The sequence below is a fragment of the Oratosquilla oratoria genome, chromosome 34 (assembly GCF_046742065.1).
Source record: "Oratosquilla oratoria isolate Oo_2021 chromosome 34, ASM4674206v1, whole genome shotgun sequence".
In the NCBI taxonomy this organism is placed as follows: domain Eukaryota; kingdom Metazoa; phylum Arthropoda; class Malacostraca; order Stomatopoda; family Squillidae; genus Oratosquilla; species Oratosquilla oratoria.
The window spans coordinates 43,755,395-43,774,037 of record NC_134810.1 but is presented as its reverse complement, the minus strand read 5'-3'; the positions used below and the strand labels follow the sequence as shown (position 1 = coordinate 43,774,037).

The 18,643-nt window shown below is 44.2% G+C and overlaps 2 protein-coding genes across 18 annotated transcripts in view; both read left to right on the top strand.

Moving 5' to 3' along the window:
• Positions 1 to 18,643, top strand: part of LOC143018276 (uncharacterized) — a 178,972-nt gene that overhangs the window by 118,898 nt on the left and 41,431 nt on the right. For 15 of the 17 annotated variants that reach the window (XM_076173575.1, XM_076173571.1, XM_076173570.1 and 12 more), the window contains exons 3-4: positions 13,836 to 13,960; positions 17,852 to 17,992. In XM_076173575.1, coding sequence (XP_076029690.1) covers positions 13,958 to 13,960; positions 17,852 to 17,992 — 144 coding nt within the window. In that variant the 5' untranslated portion in view covers positions 13,836 to 13,957. Of the gene's footprint in view, positions 1 to 13,835; positions 13,961 to 14,214; positions 14,368 to 14,503; positions 14,523 to 17,851; positions 17,993 to 18,643 lie in introns of those variants that run through there. The other 2 variants (XM_076173564.1, XM_076173566.1) reach the window with 2 other exon arrangements.
• LOC143018391 (uncharacterized) lies at positions 8,067 to 11,968 on the top strand. Its single transcript, XM_076173748.1, has 3 exons — positions 8,067 to 10,297; positions 10,483 to 10,490; positions 11,850 to 11,968. The coding sequence occupies exons 1-3, from the start codon at positions 8,067 to 8,069 to the stop codon at positions 11,966 to 11,968; spliced, it is 2,358 nt and encodes a 785-aa protein (XP_076029863.1).

Genomic DNA, 18,643 nt, shown 5'->3' with positions numbered 1-18,643 from the left:
TTCCATCTTCTTGTCATGTAACCTGGCGGAGATTATCTCCAGATTTGGAGAAGAGGGAGTGCGGCCATGCGATGAGAGGGCGTAGTCGTTTCCGGCTACAGAACAACCCTCTCCTGCGACGTCAGCGTCGCTTGGCATCCTCGGCCGTTGTTAAGGATGCCAGTCGCTATGGGGCTCCCTCCTTGGCACCTGGCACCGTGTGCTGTCGCCGTTTGTGTTTATTCTGGTCAATGCCAGACGATTTTATTCGGTCGAGGGAAACCTCTCATTTTTCCGAAGGGCTAATTACAGTAGGGCTTCTTTGGCCCCGAAGCAGCCCAGCAAGGTGAATGATGTAAGGCCTCAATGAAATGTATGTACTGTATATGCAGTATATATATATATATATATAAATATATATATATATATATATATATATATATATATATATGTATGAAGAGGATCTCAGCCCATCTGCAGGACGGCGCCATACGGAGGCTTTACCTGTACGAACATGGGCTCGTACTAAAAAGGCACCACATGTAAAACAACACCATCATCTTGAGAAACAACGACACCAGACGACTAAGAATGACAGAAGCGGTGCTCATTTTCAACCAAAAACTCGCTATCAACATCCAGCAACAGCCCGAAATGTCTTTACCAACCAGAAGGCAGAGAATGATTCCCGTGCGCTCATTGGCTGACGCCACCGCCCCGGGCGCTGCCCGGTGATCCACTCCCCACAGATATATACCGCCCCACAGCCACTTCGATTCATTCTCCGTCATCAATTTGACCAGCCCACACCTCCTGAAGATGGCCAGTTAAGGCCGAAAGACGTCTCGAGAGATATACACCATGGACTTCAGCAATCTGCTTAAGAACCTGCTTCCAGACGACCGCACGTTGGTGCGCAACTTAGAAAAGCATTTCTGCAAGCATAATAATGCTATCGCAGCTGTTGACTTCAACAACGCATGCATCATAAATGGCCTCCTTCCAAAATATATGTATATATACATATATATGCATATATGTATATATATATATATATATATATATATATATATATATATGTAAATATATATTATATATTATATATATATATTATATATAATATCATACATATATATATATACATACATATATATATATATATATATATATATATATATATATATATATATATATATATATATATATATATATATATATATATATATATATATATATACATACATATTCACGGAGTGGATCCTAAGGGAGCGAGCGAGTGAGGAAGGGGGGAGCGGGAGAGGGGCTATGGGATTGCCGTGAGGGGGGGGAGGGAGGGGGGTAATAAGGTGGGGGGGTTCTGAGACTTTGGTGGTTTGAGCCGAGTCGTCAGGGGCCCCACGGGGTGGACAGTACTCCCCACATCCCCCCCTCCATCCCTTGCCCCCCCCCGTTTCCCTCACCTATCCTCCTCTCCCCCTCCCCTCCCCCTCCCCTCCCATCTCTTCCCCTCCCCTCCCCTCCCCTCCCCTCCCCTCCCCTCCCCTCCCTCTTTCTATGCCCCCCATCTTCTCTCCTCCCTTCCATCCTCTCCAACACCTATACCTGGAAGGGCATCACGAAGGGAGAGAGGAGGCAGAGGGGGAGGAGGAGGAGGAGGAGGAGGAGGAGGAGGAGGAGGTAGGGAAGGAGGAGGAGGAAGAGGAGAAGGAGGAGGTAGAGGAGTGGCAGGTATAGGTAGGAACCTGGCGGGTGCCTTCTGGCCTCTGTTGCGGTTCCTCACTGCTCACTGCGATAACGCAACGAATTATTATCGATTTTGAGGGTGGCGGCGGTCTGGGGGGGGGGGCGGACAGGGGAGGGGGACGGGGTTAGGTTACTTCCATGGCTGGCTAGCTTCATAGAGTTGGTTATGGTGGATGATAGAGGTTCGTCTTCTTCTTTTTCTTCTTTTTCATCTTCTTTTTCTGTTTCTTCTTCTATTTCTTCTTTTTGTGTTTCTTCTTCTTCTTCTTCTATTTCTTCTTTTTTCTGTTTCTTTTTCTTCTTTCTCTTCCTCTTCCTCCTCCTCCTGCTCCCCCTCTTCTTTTTCTTCTTTCTCTTCCTCTTCTCCCTTTTTTCCTCCTCTTCCTCTTCCTCCTGCTCCCCCTCTTCTTTTTCCTCTTTCTCTTCCTCTTCTCCCTTTTTTCCTCCTCTTCCTCTTCCTCCTGCTCCCCCTCCTCCTCCTCCTTCAACTGAAAGTCTGTCGCCTTGGTCCCGAGTGGAGTCGTGTGAGGTCGTGGCCGCGTTCGAGACTGGGTCCGCCTCCTTTCGGACGACCGACACCGCCCGGCGGTCGTCGTATCCTCGACGCTCGTCCTCCACCGAAGTGACACTCGGGAACGTGTTTTTTTTTTTTTCTTTTTTTTTTTTTATTCTGCAGAAGGCCACGACGAAGGACGAAATGTCGCATCAACTCCGTTCCCAGAGTTCCCACTTCGAGTGAATCACATCAATCAATCAATCAATCAATAAACTCGGCCATTCAGAGTCCACTGCTGAACAAAAACCTCCTTCATAGCATCCCATGATTCGTACGACCGCGCTCAACCTCTGCCATGTCACTCCTGCAAACTTCTCTATCTCGTCTCTCCACCTTCTGTCTGGTCCATCTCTTCACCTCCCCCTCGTCTCTCTCCCCTTCCCTCTCGTCTCTCCCCTTCCCCTCGTCTCTCCCCTTCCCTCTCGTCTCTCTCCCCTCCCCCTCGACTCTCTCCCCTCCTCTTTGTCTCTCCTCCCTCACCTCTCCTCTATCCTCTCCCCCCTCACCTCTCCTCTACCCTCTCCCCCTCGTCTCTCTTCTCCTCCCCCTCGCCTCTCCTCCTCCCCCTCGTCTCTCCTCCCTCCCACTCGCCTCTCTCCCCTTCCCTCTCGCCTTTCCTCCCTCCCCCTCACCTCTCCTCCCCTCACCCCCCCCTCTGTCTGTTGAATAAAATCACTTGAGAGCTCCTCGACGCTGGAGGCGATCTCCCCGAATACGTTCGTCCGCCCCCCCCCCCCGGCGGGGCACGGACACACACTTCGAGGGACGACGCGGCGGCGCCCTTTGCGACGTCAGCGCCGCGCGGCCATTCCTCCGAAGGACGTCAAGTTTTTTCGTTTGGTCGTAATCGTCTCCTTGGACTCGTGGGTCCCCTGCAATTGACTCCCGGGGGACGTATATATGCGCGCGCAGGTTATTATATGTCTCTGAGCCCTCGGGGGACCCTCGGGGGAGCGCGCCGGAGGTCGGCAACGGGTGGAATCCTTTTCTTGCAGAAGCTGAAGACTACCTGGATGGTGTCGATCGGTTGGCCTTCAGGATGCCAGTCGAGTAGGCCTAATATAACTATATATATATATATATATATATATATATATATATATATATCTATATATATATATATATATAATGATAATAATTAATGATAATTAATAATAATAATAATAATAATAATAATAATAATAATAATACTCCCCCTCTCCTTTCCTCCCCTCGTGTCCCCTATCCTCACCTCCCCTTTCTTCCCCTCTTCTCTCCTCCTCTCCCATCCCCTCTCCTACCCTCCTGTCCCCACTCCCCCATCCCCTCTCCTCGCTTGCCCTATCTTCTCTTGCCCTCTCCTCTCTTCCCCTCCCGTCCCTTCCCCTCCACGGCCCTCCTATCTCCTCTCCTTCCCCTCCCGTCCCTTCCCCTCCACGGCCCTCCTATCTCCTCTCCTTCCCCCATCCCCTCCCCTCCCCTTCCCTCCCCTCCCTCGACATGTAAACAATAGTGTTAGACCTTCAGTAGTAGAACAATTTAAAAAAAAAAAAAAAAAAAGGGATGGCGGGGAAGGCCGGGGGGGGGTGTACTAGTTCAGAGAACTGCATAGGGTAGGCCTTATGGTCTCTTGCAGTCTCCTTCATTCTTATGTTATGTAATACTGGGGGGGGGGGGGTTAGGGGGGGATTTTGCGAAGGTCCTTGTGACTTCGTCGCCTCCGCGCCAGAGATTCGATAGTTGCCTGCAAGTGGCCGTGACGTCACTTCCGGTCGGACCCCCATTGTTGTTGCGGCGACGACGACGGGTCGCGTCCCTCTCCTCCTTGGCCAAGCCATTCCTCCACCTCATATTGGCAATGCGGAGTAGACCCCGCGACAGAGGGAGCCGCTCCTCCCCAACCCCCCTCCACCCACCCACATGGAATGTGTATGTACGCGAACGCTCATGCGTACAGGTTTGTGCAAATACGTGCGGTTACGCACTGGTACGTCTGACATGGGAGTGCGTAAGTACGCGGTAACGTAGGAAGGTAATTATGCGACGACGCGCACGCAAGTGTGTACGCGTGGATGGTCACACACGCATGCGTGGACAAAGGGTAACCGCATGCACACATATGCATACGCATGCACGCACACACACACATGCATACGCATGCACACTGTCACATATATTCCCATATATGTAAGGTGGGAATAGTTTTATTGCTTGGATAACGGCACCCCGCGATTACGTGGAGTGTCAGATTACAGGACGAGTACTGAGGAGGACGCGTGGGAAGGAAACCTACTCAATGGAGTATTTGTTCTAACACTCAGCCTAGAACGAAGGAGAACGTTTTTAGTTAATTGACCAATGAGGTTCAACCACCATAGACGCAATTCCTATGGGCCAATCAGAGGGTTTTTTGAAGAAGAACCAGGGCGACTTGGGCGTGTCAGAATCAGTTTGAGGGTAGAGGGGAAAGTGTAAAGGTGTGCCTCGGAGGGGTCGTCGGCTGAAGTAAGTCCTCTGTACTCCCCCTGTATTAGTCTTAAAACAATAACTCAGCTAGTAACACCACTAGTGCTTCATGTAGTGGTGTTAAATGTTTATGGCAGTGACTTAGGCAGTGTTTTTGTTGGTAAAGTATTAATTAATTAATTAATCTTCTTTCACCCCCGTTAAAAGTTTTCGAGCGGGAATCTTCTGTTTTGAAATATTACTCATTTGAATGTAAACTTATTTACACACTTGAAGTTTAGTGATTGTAATCCTTCATGTAATCCTGTTGAGTTTTAATGAATAGTGTTAAACGTTATTCTGTGCGTTTCATTTTTCTTGATTTTCTTGATTTTAATAAAATCAAGTGGCGACCTTGTAATTTCTATTGGAGTTTTCCCAAAGACATGGGGTCTTGGGAACTCAGTCACCCATTCACTCTTACTATGTGTTACGAGTCTGACAACTTTACAATTTCTATTTGAGTTATCCCAAAGACATGGGGTCTTGGGAACTCATTTCACATACTTAATCTATTGCAAGTCAGATAGGTGAGCGAGATTCGTAACATATAAATTGGCGACCCTGCCAGGATTTTAACGGTAAAGTGAAAGAATTACCAACGAAAATATTTAGTATTAAATAGGATCAATAGTGTGAGAAAATGAAGTTGACAAGTACAGAGGAGGTATTGGAGTTTGTACACAAACAACCTACTAAAAAGGAAATACAGAACCTTACTGCTAACGATTTAAGATTCATAGCACAAAGTCTAGGGGTTGAGCACGCACATGAGGCAAATAAAACTGAATTAATAAGAATTGTTGTAGAAATAGTGCATAATCGAGATGAGAGTGGGGCAATGAGAGATGAAGGAAGGGCAGATAGAGAGTCTGTCACTTCAGAATGTGAGGAAGAGGAAGAAGTGGAAGAGGAAATGGAGAAGGGTGAATCTCAAAACACTGAGTCTCGATTAAGCGAATTACGGTTGAAGTTAGAGATAGCTAAGATAGAAGCTGAAGTAAAAAGGGAAGAAACTGAGAGAGCTAAGATAGAAGCTGAAGTAAAAAGGGAAGAAACTGAGAGAGCTAAGATAGAAGCTGAAGTAAAAAGGGAAGAAACTGAGAGAGTTAAGATGGAAACTGAAAAGGCTAGAGTAGACAATGAAAACCTTAGACTTCAAGTTAACTTACAAGAAAGTAGACGAGTGCTATCAGAATCTCAATTCGTGAATAGAAGGCTCAATTTTGATGTAGTACATAACGCTAAATTGCTTCCTGAATTTGATGAATCACAGGTGGATACTTACTTTAGAACGTTTGAAGGAATAGCGGAAGATTATCAGTGGCCGAAGCAGTATTGGCCTGCATTGTTGCGAACAAGCCTCAGAGGCAAGCCGCTAAGAGTTTATGGTGCTTTAGAGGATTCACAAACAAAGGATTACGATGAAATCAAAGCAGCCATCCTGCGAGCCTGTGAATTAGTGCCTGAAGTTTATAGGGTAAAATTTAGGAATCTGAGGAAGCAATCTAATATCTCACACGTTGAATTTAGTAGAGAGAAAAGAATGTTATGGGACCAATGGGTAAGATCCCGTAACATAAATGGAGATTATAGGAAACTAGCTGAGTTAATGTTAATGGAAGAGTATCTGAGATCCATCCCTAAAGAGGTGTCATTGTATCTTCAGGAGAAAGAAGTCTCGAAGTTGGAGGAGGCTGCAGTATTAGCAGATAAATATGAAATACTTAAACCTACTGCAGGGAAATTCTCAGTTACTCCAAGGGGGAGAGAGGAACAGCCGAGGATCCCACAATCAACCTCCTCAGGTGGACCTACAAAATCCCTAGAGGTCAAGAAAGGTGACTATAGAAAGTCATCACAGATAATTTCATGTAGCTATTGTGGAAGGGTAGGCCACCTGATGAGGGATTGTTGGCACAGGAGAAAGGGGATAGAGAGGGTTAAACCCATAGTATTATTAAATAGATGGGACACCCACATAGAAAGTAAAGTCCGAGAGGGGGAGGACGAGGAGGAGACCACCAAAGTAGTGGCCCTCAGGAGAAAGGTTGCCACAGACGGCATGGAGAAGGATGAGATGAAACCTCACTTGAGAGGTTATGAACCGTTCCTGTTTCAAGGAACAATCACCATAAAGGGAGAAAAGAAGAAAAAGGTGACGATACTGAGGGACTCAGGAGCCCTCCAATCAGTAATGCTGAGCAGTTTAGTAGAAAAACCTATAGTAAAAGGGAGAGTAGTTATAGGCTCCCTAGGAGGCCTAACAAAGGTGCCACTGGTAGAGGTAGATATGGAATCGCCTCTATATGAGGGACAGGCAAAGATAGGCCTAGCAGATCAGTTGCCAGTGGAGGGAGTTGAAGTCATTCTAGGAAATGACTTAGTGGGTGGAAAGATGTCCCCCACACCCATAGTGTCAGATATTCCAATTGTTTCGGAAGAAACTGAACAATTCGAGAGAGAACATCCGGGATTACTGCCGGTTTGCGCGATCACAAGGGCCATGGCTGCCCAGAGAGAAGGGTCTGAGGACCAAATGAGGCCAATAAAGGTCTTGAGAGGGGAAGACGGTGGAAATCCTACCTGTAAGGACAGTTTCAAGCCCGAGGGAAAAATCCCTAATGAAAGTACCCAAGTCGAGGCAGAAGCCGACTTGAGGTGCCTGTTCCGAGAGGAACGAGACGGCGAGTCGGAAGTGTATGACCTGACTCGTCTGTTTATGGGAGAGAAGAAAGGAGAGAAATGGAGTTTAAGTGACTCACACAGGAAGGGAGAGCAGAAAGGAGAGAAATGGAGTCTAAGTGACTCACACAAAAAGGGAGAGGAGAAAGTAGAAGAAAGGAGTCTAAGTGACTCGCACAGAAAGGGAGAGAAGAAAGGAGAGAAATGGAGTCTAAGCGACTCACACAGAAAGGGAGAGAAGAAAGGAGAGAAATGGAGTCTAAGCGACTCATACAAAAAGGGAGAGAAGACAGGAGAGAAATGGAGTCTAAGTGACTCACACAGAAAGGGAGAGCAGAAAGGAGAGAAATGGAGTCTAAGTGACTCACACAGAAAGGGAGAGGAGAAAGTAGAAGAAAGGAGTCTAAGTGACTCACGCAGAATGGGTGAGAAGAAAGGAGAAAAGAGTCTCAGTGACTTACAGAGAGTTGATCCCGATTTGAGGGATTTGTATGAAAGAGTGGAGAGTGGTAGCGAGTTGTCAGAGGAATACTATTTGGAGTCGGGAGTACTATTCCGCAAGTGGGTGGATAGTACCTGTCCTACTGATGACGCAGTATGGTCTGAAAGGCGACAAATAATGTTGCCGAAGGTCTACAAGGAAGAGGTTATGCAGATGGGGCATGATAGTCCTTTCGCAGGACATATGGGTGTACGAAAGACCCTAGACCGCATCTGGCAACATTTCTATTGGCCCGGAATCAGAAAGGATGTAACACAGTACTGTCGCAGTTGCCACACCTGCCAAGTAGTGGGCAAACCTAACCAGTCTGTGGCCGTAGCCCCTTTAAAACCAATCCCCGTGGGAGAGGAACCCTTTGCTAAGGTAATTGCAGATATAGTAGGACCGTTACCAAAAACAAAAAATGGTAATGAGTATATCTTAACGTTAATGGATACCTTTTCAAGGTATCCCGAGGCCGTACCACTACGTCGGGTACATGCTAAAGTAGTCTTCCAGGAACTCATCAAATTCTTTACAAGATGGGGATTACCTAGGGAGTTACAGACAGACCAAGGGTCTGTATTTCTGTCCAAAGAGGTTATGCAGGGTTTGGGAGCCCTGGGTATTGTTAAAGTCACTTCGAGTGCGTACCATCCCCAAAGCCAGGGTGCACTTGAAAGGTATCATCAGACCTTAAAGACTATGCTGAAGAAATGGTGCCTAGATAATGATACAGGGTGGGATCAAGCACTACCGTATCTGTTGTTTGCGGTGCGCGAAGTACCTAACGAATCGATGGGCATCTCACCCTTCGATATGGTGTTTGGGCACTGTGTCAGAGGACCCCTTAGAGTCCTGAAAGAGTGTCTCTTGGAGCCACTGGGTGCTCCGAAAGTGATAAAGTCGGTGGAGGATATGAGGAGTAGGTTGGCCTCCTGTTGGCAGAGGGCTAGAGAAACCTTACAGAGTGCTCAAGAGCGAATGAAACAAAACTATGACAGGAAGGCGAGAGTGCGAGAGTTTAAACAAGGGGATAAGGTGCTCGTGCTACTGCCCTTCCAAGGTAACCCCTTAAGGGCCAAGTTTAGCGGTCCGTATGTAGTGGTGAAGCGAGTGGGGGAACTGAATTACGTGGTAGCTACACCTGATAGGAGACGGAAGGAACAATTGTGTCACCTCAACATGCTGAAAGACTACCAGGAGAGGGACAAAAATGATGTGGGTGGACCGGGCAGAAGTGTGTGTACTGTCTCTATCGTGCCTGAAGAAGACGAGGACTCCATCTCCCCCACCCTCGAGATGACGTGGAAGACGAATGCAGAGGTGTGGCACCAAGTGGTGGACAAGCTGGGTCATCTCCCGGCTGAGCGGCGAGAGGACCTACTGGAGTTGCTGAGCCGATACCAAGGAATTTTTCGGGATGCCCCTGGGAGGACCGACCTGACGCTGCACGACGTGGACGTGGGAGATGCAAAGCCCATCAAGCAAGCCCCGTATCGTGTGAACCCACAACGAGCAGCTATCATTCAGAAGGAGATCGACTATATGCTGGCCCACAACTTGATTCAACCAGCACAAAGTGAGTGGAGCTCCCCCGCGATACTAGTGCCGAAATCTGACGGTACTCAGAGGTTTTGTATCGATTTCCGACGTGTGAATGCCGTCACCAAGAAAGATTCGTACCCCTTACCTAGAATCGAAGAGTGCATTGATAGAGTAGGTGGATCACGTTTCATAAGTAAACTAGACCTGCTACGGGGGTATTGGCAGGTGCCTATGACCCCTCGTGCCCAGTCCATCTCGTGCTTCACAACTCTTGGGAGGACCTACCAGTGTAATGTAATGCCATTTGGAATGACCAATGCCCCTGCCACCTTCCAAAGGTTAATGAATAATCTTACAGAGACCATTCCTGGTTGTGTAACCTATCTTGATGACGTTGTCATCTATAGTAATACCTGGCAAGAACATTTGAGTCGCCTGGTTTTATTCTTTGACAAGTTAGTGTCTGCCAACTTAGTGCTTAACTTGTCCAAGTGTGATTTTGTTAAAGCTAAGGTGCGTTATCTTGGTTATGTCGTAGGGCAAGGAGAGGTTGCTCCACCCCACGCTAAAGTAGAAGCCATTCTGAACATAGTCACACCTAAGAGTAAAAGAGAGGTCCGCAGCTTTCTAGGGACTATAGCTTACTACAGGATGTTCATTTATAATTTCTCCGCGTTAGTGGCCCCGTTGACTGATTTGTTGAAGAAAGGAACGAAATTCCAGTGGACTGAGACGTGTAACTCCGCTTTTGTACAAGCCAAGAGTGTTTTGTGTACTGCCCCTGTGTTGCAAGCCCCAGATTTCTCTGAACCATTTCATCTGTATTGTGATGCGAGTAACATGGGAGTTGGATCAGTTTTATTACAAACAAAAAATAAGGTAGACCACCCCGTGAGTTATTTTAGCAAGAAATTAAACATGGCTCAGTTAAAGTACAGCACCATTGAAAAAGAGTTGCTGTCGATCATCTTAGCACTTAAGCATTTTGCGGTGTATATTCCTGTAGGTGCACAGGTAACGGTTTTCACAGATCACCATCCCTTGAAGTATCTTAGCAAGTTTAAAGATAAGAACCTCCGCTTAACCAGGTGGAGTTTGTTTTTGAAGGAGTATCATTTAGATGTTCGTCATGTACGAGGGAAAGACAATGTGATAGCTGATTGCCTGTCAAAATTGTAAGTGTATTCTCCCTCAAGTAAACAAAACAAAAAAAAAATCTTTTCAAGATTTTTTTCTAACCTTAAAGAGGGAGGTGTCACATATATTCCCATATATGTAAGGTGGGAATAGTTTTATTGCTTGGATAACGGCACCCCGCGATTACGTGGAGTGTCAGATTACAGGACGAGTACTGAGGAGGACGCGTGGGAAGGAAACCTACTCAATGGAGTATTTGTTCTAACACTCAGCCTAGAACGAAGGAGAACGTTTTTAGTTAATTGACCAATGAGGTTCAACCACCATAGACGCAATTCCTATGGGCCAATCAGAGGGTTTTTTGAAGAAGAACCAGGGCGACTTGGGCGTGTCAGAATCAGTTTGAGGGTAGAGGGGAAAGTGTAAAGGTGTGCCTCGGAGGGGTCATCGGCTGAAGTAAGTCCTCTGTACTCCCCCTGTATTAGTCTTAAAACAATAACTCAGCTAGTAACACCACTAGTGCTTCATGTAGTGGTGTTAAATGTTTATAGTAGTGACTTAGACAGTGTTTTTCGTTGGTAAAGTATTAATTAATTAATTAATCTTCTTTCACCCCCGTTAAAAGTTTTCGAGCGGGAATCTTCTGTTTTGAAATATTACTCATTTGAATGTAAACTTATTTACACACTTGAAGTTTAGTGATTGTAATCCTTCATGTAATCCTGTTGAGTTTTAATGAATAGTGTTAAACGTTATTCTGTGCGTTTCATTTTTCTTGATTTTCTTGATTTTAATAAAATCAAGTGGCGACCTTGTAATTTCTATTGGAGTTTTCCCAAAGACATGGGGTCTTGGGAACTCAGTCACCCATTCACTCTTACTATGTGTTACGAGTCTGACAACTTTACAATTTCTATTTGAGTTATCCCAAAGACATGGGGTCTTGGGAACTCATTTCACATACTTAATCTATTGCAAGTCAGATAGGTGAGCGAGATTCGTAACAACGCACACACACATGCATACGCATGCACGCACACACACATGCATACGTATGCACGCACACACACATGCATAAAAATTTTGAACTGTTATTATTATTATTGCTGACGAGGAGATAAAGCAAGGGGATCTACGAGTATAACACATATAGACTTCTAAACACGGTGTTCGAGTCCTGAAGTACTGTATCAGCTGATGACTTATTGCGCTCAATATGTGCATGATGTCATTCAGTGATGCGAAAGAATGAGTGGAAGATGGCGTCGTACTTCAAACCACACAATAGTCCATCCATGGATATTGAAGTCAGGCGGGACACACTCACCACCCCCCATCGGCGAGGCTACTCTTAACCGTGATAGGCTCAAACAAGGACAAAAAGATAACGCGCGCGCGCGCACACACACACACACACGCACACACACACAACACATATAACACAAATATATATATATATACAGTATATATATATACAGTATATATATATATATATATATATATATAAAAACATACGGAAACGTGGTTATGCACACACACACGATGTATAATGTATATACTGTACATACATGTGTATATATATTTTTTCTCTAATTTTCTACCATACGTAGCCTCACATTCTTGTACAGTTCCACCTTAATCTGTCCTTGATTTCCATTTATCGTATTTATATTTGAACTCATGTATTGTTTCAATTTGGGCTATATCACTTCCTAAGTTATTTCAAGTATGTGTGTGTGTATTTACCTGTATCTTACGGGAAGGGGAGCAATGCTCGTGGTGTCCCGTCTTTGTATCTCGCAGTATCTAATTTATTCTTAAATTCTATGGTGTTTGCTGTGTGTATTTACTTAGTTGTATTTTACGGGAAGGGGAGCTATACTCGTGGTGTCCCGTCTTCATATCTCGTTTTATCTAGACTGTTTTTAGATTCGTGTATCGTTTTTGCACACACCACGTTTTCATCTAACTTGTTCCAAACGTCTATTACTCTGTGGGGGAAAGCTGTTCTTGTTCAGGTCTTCTGTAACTGTCTTGATTTTCTTCCCGTGTCCTCTTGTATCTCTACTCTCCCATTTTATTAGATCCTATCAATAGTTTTTATGCCTTTCATGACTATAGTTATCAAGTCTCCTCTCTCTTCTTTGGTCTAATGTCTGTAGCTCAAGTTTTGCTAGTCTCGCCTCGTATGATAGTTCTGAGAGTGTTGGTGCCAGTTTCGTAATTGCTCTTTGTATTCTTTCAAGTTTTGTTATACATCTTTTGTACTTGGTGACCACGTCGTCACTGCATACTATCTTGGTCTTATCAAAGTGACTAGTATTTTCTTCACCATTTCTTCGTCCAGGTATGTAAATGCCACTTTGAGTGTATTTACCTAGTTGCATTTTACAGGAAGGGGAGCTATGATCGTGGTGCCCCGTCTTCATATCTCATTTTATCTAAACTGTTTTTAAATTCATGTATTGTTTTTGCACACTGTGTGTGTGTGTGTGTGTGTAATCGCTTACAAACGTGTGTACATGTTGCAACACATGACCATGTGTTGGGGAACGCAAACGCAGATAAGTGTATTGAGCAGAGAATTGCAAGATACCGTCATATCAACATTTCCCCCCAAAAAAGTAAACATTGCACGAATATGTCACAACAGAGAAGTAATACGCAATTTAAAGCGAACAGTCTGCAAATATTACTTAGTAAATAAAACAGGAATTTCCTTATGCTATTACGCGGCGGAAAAAAAACACCTGAGCCACCCAACATTGTCGTTTTGTATTACCCCCATGGGTATCCTACACAAAGAACGCGCACCTAACATTCACGCCGTCAAGAAGAAACGCATTCACACCCATTTCTCCGCGGACCCAGTGCGGTATGTGGGACCCACAGGCCTTCCCCGGCATGAGGCGGTTGCGGCTGTGCCCGTGGGTGCGGCAGGAGGAGGCTGCGGAAGGTGTCAGCAAGAACGCCGCCTGTTCTGCGTCCATCCGTGTGTTGCGGCTGTGCTGGTGCGGCGCGTCGTGTGACCGCCGTACGCAGCAGCGGGCAGAGAGGCAGGAAGGGTGGATGGATGGAGGGAGAGGGGGGAAGCATGGAGGGAGATGAACGGAAATGACGCACTTATATAGTATTTTGTAATTTTAATTTGACCTGTGTGTAGTGTAATTTTTCCTCGCTGATATTCATAAGGAAGCCTAATATATCTTTTGTTGTCGGCAGGTGCAGCATCGCCCACGGTGTCTGAACTCTCCCGGTGACAGGGTCGAGACATGGCCCCACGTACCTTCACCCTTATCTACGCTCCCAACTAGTCATTTTTACCCGTTATTGTTTAAAAAGTTATGGTGAGTTTAACGTATTTTTGTATTCTATTTAGATATTTGATATTATTCATTAATTAATTTTATATGTTAGTTTACAAGACTAGGATTATTATTATTGTACGATTGGAATGAAAAAGTGAGTAGGTTTAATATTGTTTTCCAAATATTTATATCCGTAGCAGTTACTTCATTTTATTTTTAGAAGAACATTATAAAACAACAATGTTGAAAATTATATTGCTACTGTACGGAACGTTCATGTGAAAATGCAGGTAGTGGACTGGCAGGGTGGGGGTGAAGGCATCAGCCTGTAAACAAAGCAACGTCATGACAGTCAGTGTGGCGTTGAAAGACAGCGAGTGTGAATGTTAGATGTTGCCATGACCGTTTACGTATGTGGTGGCTGCCTCGGGATGTTTAGTTAGCAGGTAATATGAAATGCACCTATTGTGTAGTGTCTAGATTGAAGTGTGCAGGTCTGGAATGTAGCGCCAGGTCTTGGCAGCGTGTGAGACGGTTGACCCCTTTCCTGCTGGTTGGGCCTTGCGACGACCCGACTCCATGGCACTGGCCTTAGGGTAGTGTAAGTGTGCCTGTAACCTTTTCCAGAAGTCAGTTCACACTGAATCGTGTATACCAATAATTAATGTGGTACCAGTGTTTATCTTCTTGTCGTGAAGCTCCTAACAATATCTTGATGGTGATAGGGCAGGCGTGTTAACCTGTGAATAAGTAGAGACGGGTTGTCTAGTACGGCCGGACCAGGAACATGCCGAGGAAACTTGACTTGCTCGTGGTGGAAATATGGAAAATGAAAATTTGTGACGTACAGGAGAAGGTATTATAATTGTGAATGTGAAATTTATTTGATGGGGCAATGAACTGTGAAAGTGATTTCAGTAGGAATGAGAAATTTGAAATGTACTTCAATCCAGTCATTTCTTGTGGTAAGAGCAGACTTCAGATGATAACAGCCACAGTTATAATTTGCAAGTTTTAGTAAACATGTATTTATTAGTGTAGCCCGTCCATAGTATTCTTCATGTATAACAATAATTATATGTAGTATTCAGACTGTGGGCTGTGGTAGTTGTCTCGTACAGTTTGAGTCTTTGACCCTCAAGACAATTTCACACGGCCGGGTGGAACTCCTCGTGGGTAATCTAAAACAGATATTACCACTATAGCCACGGTTTTGAGGTTTCTAGTCTTTGGTTAGGATATAGCAAGCTAAGTATTGTCAAATGTCATGATTTGATCACCTTCAATACCTAAAGTGTGAGCAGAGGTGCAGGAACAGTGGGTCCCCAGACTGGCCGTGGTGAGGTCACCTAAATCTATGACAAGTAAGACAAGTTATGGTGATACTAATTGAACATGACACAACCAAGATGAACATTCTAAGACTCGTACAGCATGGCAAGTTATAGTGTTTAAGGGGGAGTTTGCACCTTATAAGGGCAATTTGAATGGCTGAAGTAACTGTGAATACACGTTGTAAGGTCAACTCGGCCCATTGCCAACTTGACCCATCTACTTGACCAAGTTGGCCCACCACCTTAGCCTGCCATGACTAACTCCACTTAATTTCTTCGACCTATGTGTCGATGAAAACAAAGACCGCATCTCAAGCAACCATTGGGCTGAGCTGGCCGGCAAGCGAATATACTCATATGTACTTGTGTCCTGTTAGCTGACACAGACTATGCACCCAACTTTATGAACCAAAAATAGTTCTTTTGAATGGTGTGATATTGTCCATAAGGAGTAATAATTGTCGCTTTGCATTTCGCAAACTGAGAACCCGTAGCCTCACGCTAGGTGGCAAGTCCCCAGGCCTGATAGATCTCAGGGGAAAAGGAAAATGGACTGTTGTCTGCATTGTATTAGTGTAGGACTGTTTATGTGTTACACATAGGTCCTCTTTAATACGAGTCAAATTCTCATGGACAGCATCAGCTGCCTGATGTACGATGATTTGATGATGCATCACAATACTCGCATTATAAAATATAAAGTTACAGCTGTATTACTTGTTCTCTTTCACTCTGAATATTAATAACCATGGAAAATATGATCAAGCCAGTCACAGAATATAAGGGTCACTCGGTTACAGCTACAAAATAAATATAATCAAGACTCCAACACTAGCATCTTTACATACCCACTCGCACCTCATGATGCCTACGTAGGTGTCATGGTATGAAAGGGGTCAAAAGTAGTACAGTAAGTCCTCATTATACGGTACATATGCGCTCCTGAAAACCTTACCGCAAATTGAAATTACTGTATACTGAACCCATTATTATAACATGTAATAATAGGATATGGCAAACATACCTTCAAAATAGCTAGCCGATACCGTATCTGTGAATTTTTCTTACTGTAAATAGAATCGAGGGTAGTAATTACCAAATACCGTAACTGTGAATTTACCGGATAAAGAATTACTGTATAAGGAGGACTCACTGTAGTAGGAGAGGGGAGTACTCACCAGTTGTCAGCTCTGTATATGGGAATGTGGAAGAATTACATGTCTTTGGTAGAGAAAGACATTTGCCCTGGTCCAGAGATCTGGAGGTGGATTTGTCAGAGTTTGAAAATGGGCAGCAGGGAGATGGTTCTATCTGCCAATCATATTGCTGGATACGATTCTCTCTGCCAATCATTGTGCTGGACTACCACAAACAGGTACCTGTCATTGGTTTTTTGTCCATAAGGATAGGATTATTAGTAAATTGTTGGCAGTGAAATACAGTACACTGTGGCCAGAATATTTCTGCCAAGTTTAAACAACCTTTCAAGTGGTCTACTAGGGATTTGGGAACATATATACGTGCATCCATACATTGCTGCATTGTTGTAGATGATAATTGTTTCTCTGGGTTTTATCCATCGCTCCACATGACCAACCACATGTCCTTGGACCTTCCCTTAGATTAGATCTTTTTGGGAAGAAGCTTTGGACTGTTGTCAATGTTGCATTAATGTAAGACTGTTTCCATGTTCTATCCATTCATTCTATATATTGATAGGCTTCTTTCCCCTGTGAAAGGAAGGTTGCCAGCCGAGGCCTGAGCCCACGCTCACCTGTCCTGCTCCTATTCATGACCTTTTCTGTTTTATAACACCTCCTTGTGGGTGAAGAGTCGTACCTTTCCCCCGTCCACTGTCTGGGTCAGAAACAATATAGCAAGACAGCAGGGCTAGCTGCTTTATTTGAATAGGGACCCTTCTTTCTCATTCCCTCATGTCCGTGTTTCCATGTTAGCTGAAAGTACTAGAATGTGGGAAACAGTCGCTGGTTGTCAGCTCTCCATGTGTAACAAAGTGTAAGAAGTACAGTTTAGGTTTTGGGCCCATTTTGAAGACTCGGCTCCTTCATGGCTCCACCTCCAGGTGGAGGTGAGAGCATGATAGATTTTGGAGCTGGTTGGCAAGGAGCTAATAGTTAGATGTCTGTCATGCAAGACCAACACATTTAGGTACCTGTCATTGGACCCCATAATAGGTATAGATATTATCCATATACATGTGTGGTCTGTCAAGAGTGTTAAATGTGGCAAGGAAATGAGCTTTCCAACCACCATCTCTTCAAAAGGTCAATGGATCTTGACTAAGTTTATTTTGTGCCTCCATCAAGGGCCTGTTCTTTTGTGGTAAGAAGGAGCTGGTGCAACAAGTTTGACTGAATCCTCTTATCACAACTACATGAAAACAAACTAATGAATAAGTTTAGAACCAAGAGCACTGGTACACAAACTGAGAAACACCATATGCATTCATGAATTCAAGCTCTTAAGATCGTTTTAAATTTAAAGGAAAAACGGGATATTACAAGATTGTGCTTCATTGTGTGAATGACAACTATTACAGGTATTGATGTGTATTGTTTAATTTCATCCATCACAGATGCCAGGCAGTGTGCGGTGTAGTGTTGGGCCGGATGGCTACGACGACCAGGTCTCGCCTCCAAGTTCCAATTATGGTGGATCCACAAGTTCTGGGCCAACTCGGTCCAACTCCATTGATTCACTTCCAACCAATGATAAGGTACCTGTTTCCTCTTTGCTGCTGAACCCACTTTTTCAGTCTATATTCATCTCAGCTGTTTATTGTTTCACACTTTCATACTTATTATATCTTTATTATTTTTAGACTGTCTTCTGTAATCTTTTATCTGATTAACTCTTCTAACAATTCTGTCTTGGTAATCTTTCCCATCAGTAATTTTTTCTTTGCATTTTATAATGAAAATATTCTCTAAATATTTTATTTTCTTCTCAGATTATCTGATCTATCACACTACTTAGGATTTTTATTTTTCTGTCAGGATTATTATTTCTTAGAATACTTGTATATCTTTTGCACTTTAATCTTCATCCTTTACATCTTTCTTGTTCTTCATGGCCCTGTTTGGGTTCTTTCCATGACATCTTACCTGCCTCATATGTCTTGTTCTTTACTCTTCCTGACTCTCCATTCATCCATAGAACATGTTAGCTTTGTATATTTCAGGACATGTATTACTAATCTTGATATGTTTATGTTGCTCGTAAATTTTGTTAGTCACCTGCACATCAAGAACTTTGCATTTGACCTAAAAGCTTTAAGGAAATTTATTAACATAATTATCAGTTATTTTTTATTCACTTTGGAAAAGTTATTCATGGTTTGATGTTGGGTACTAAAACTGTAAAGTTG

What these genes read in the sequence shown, in the direction of transcription:
- LOC143018391 (XM_076173748.1), top strand. Translation starts at nt 8,067, where the DNA reads ATGTTGCCGAAGGTCTACAAGGAAGAGGTTATGCAGATGGGGCATGAT.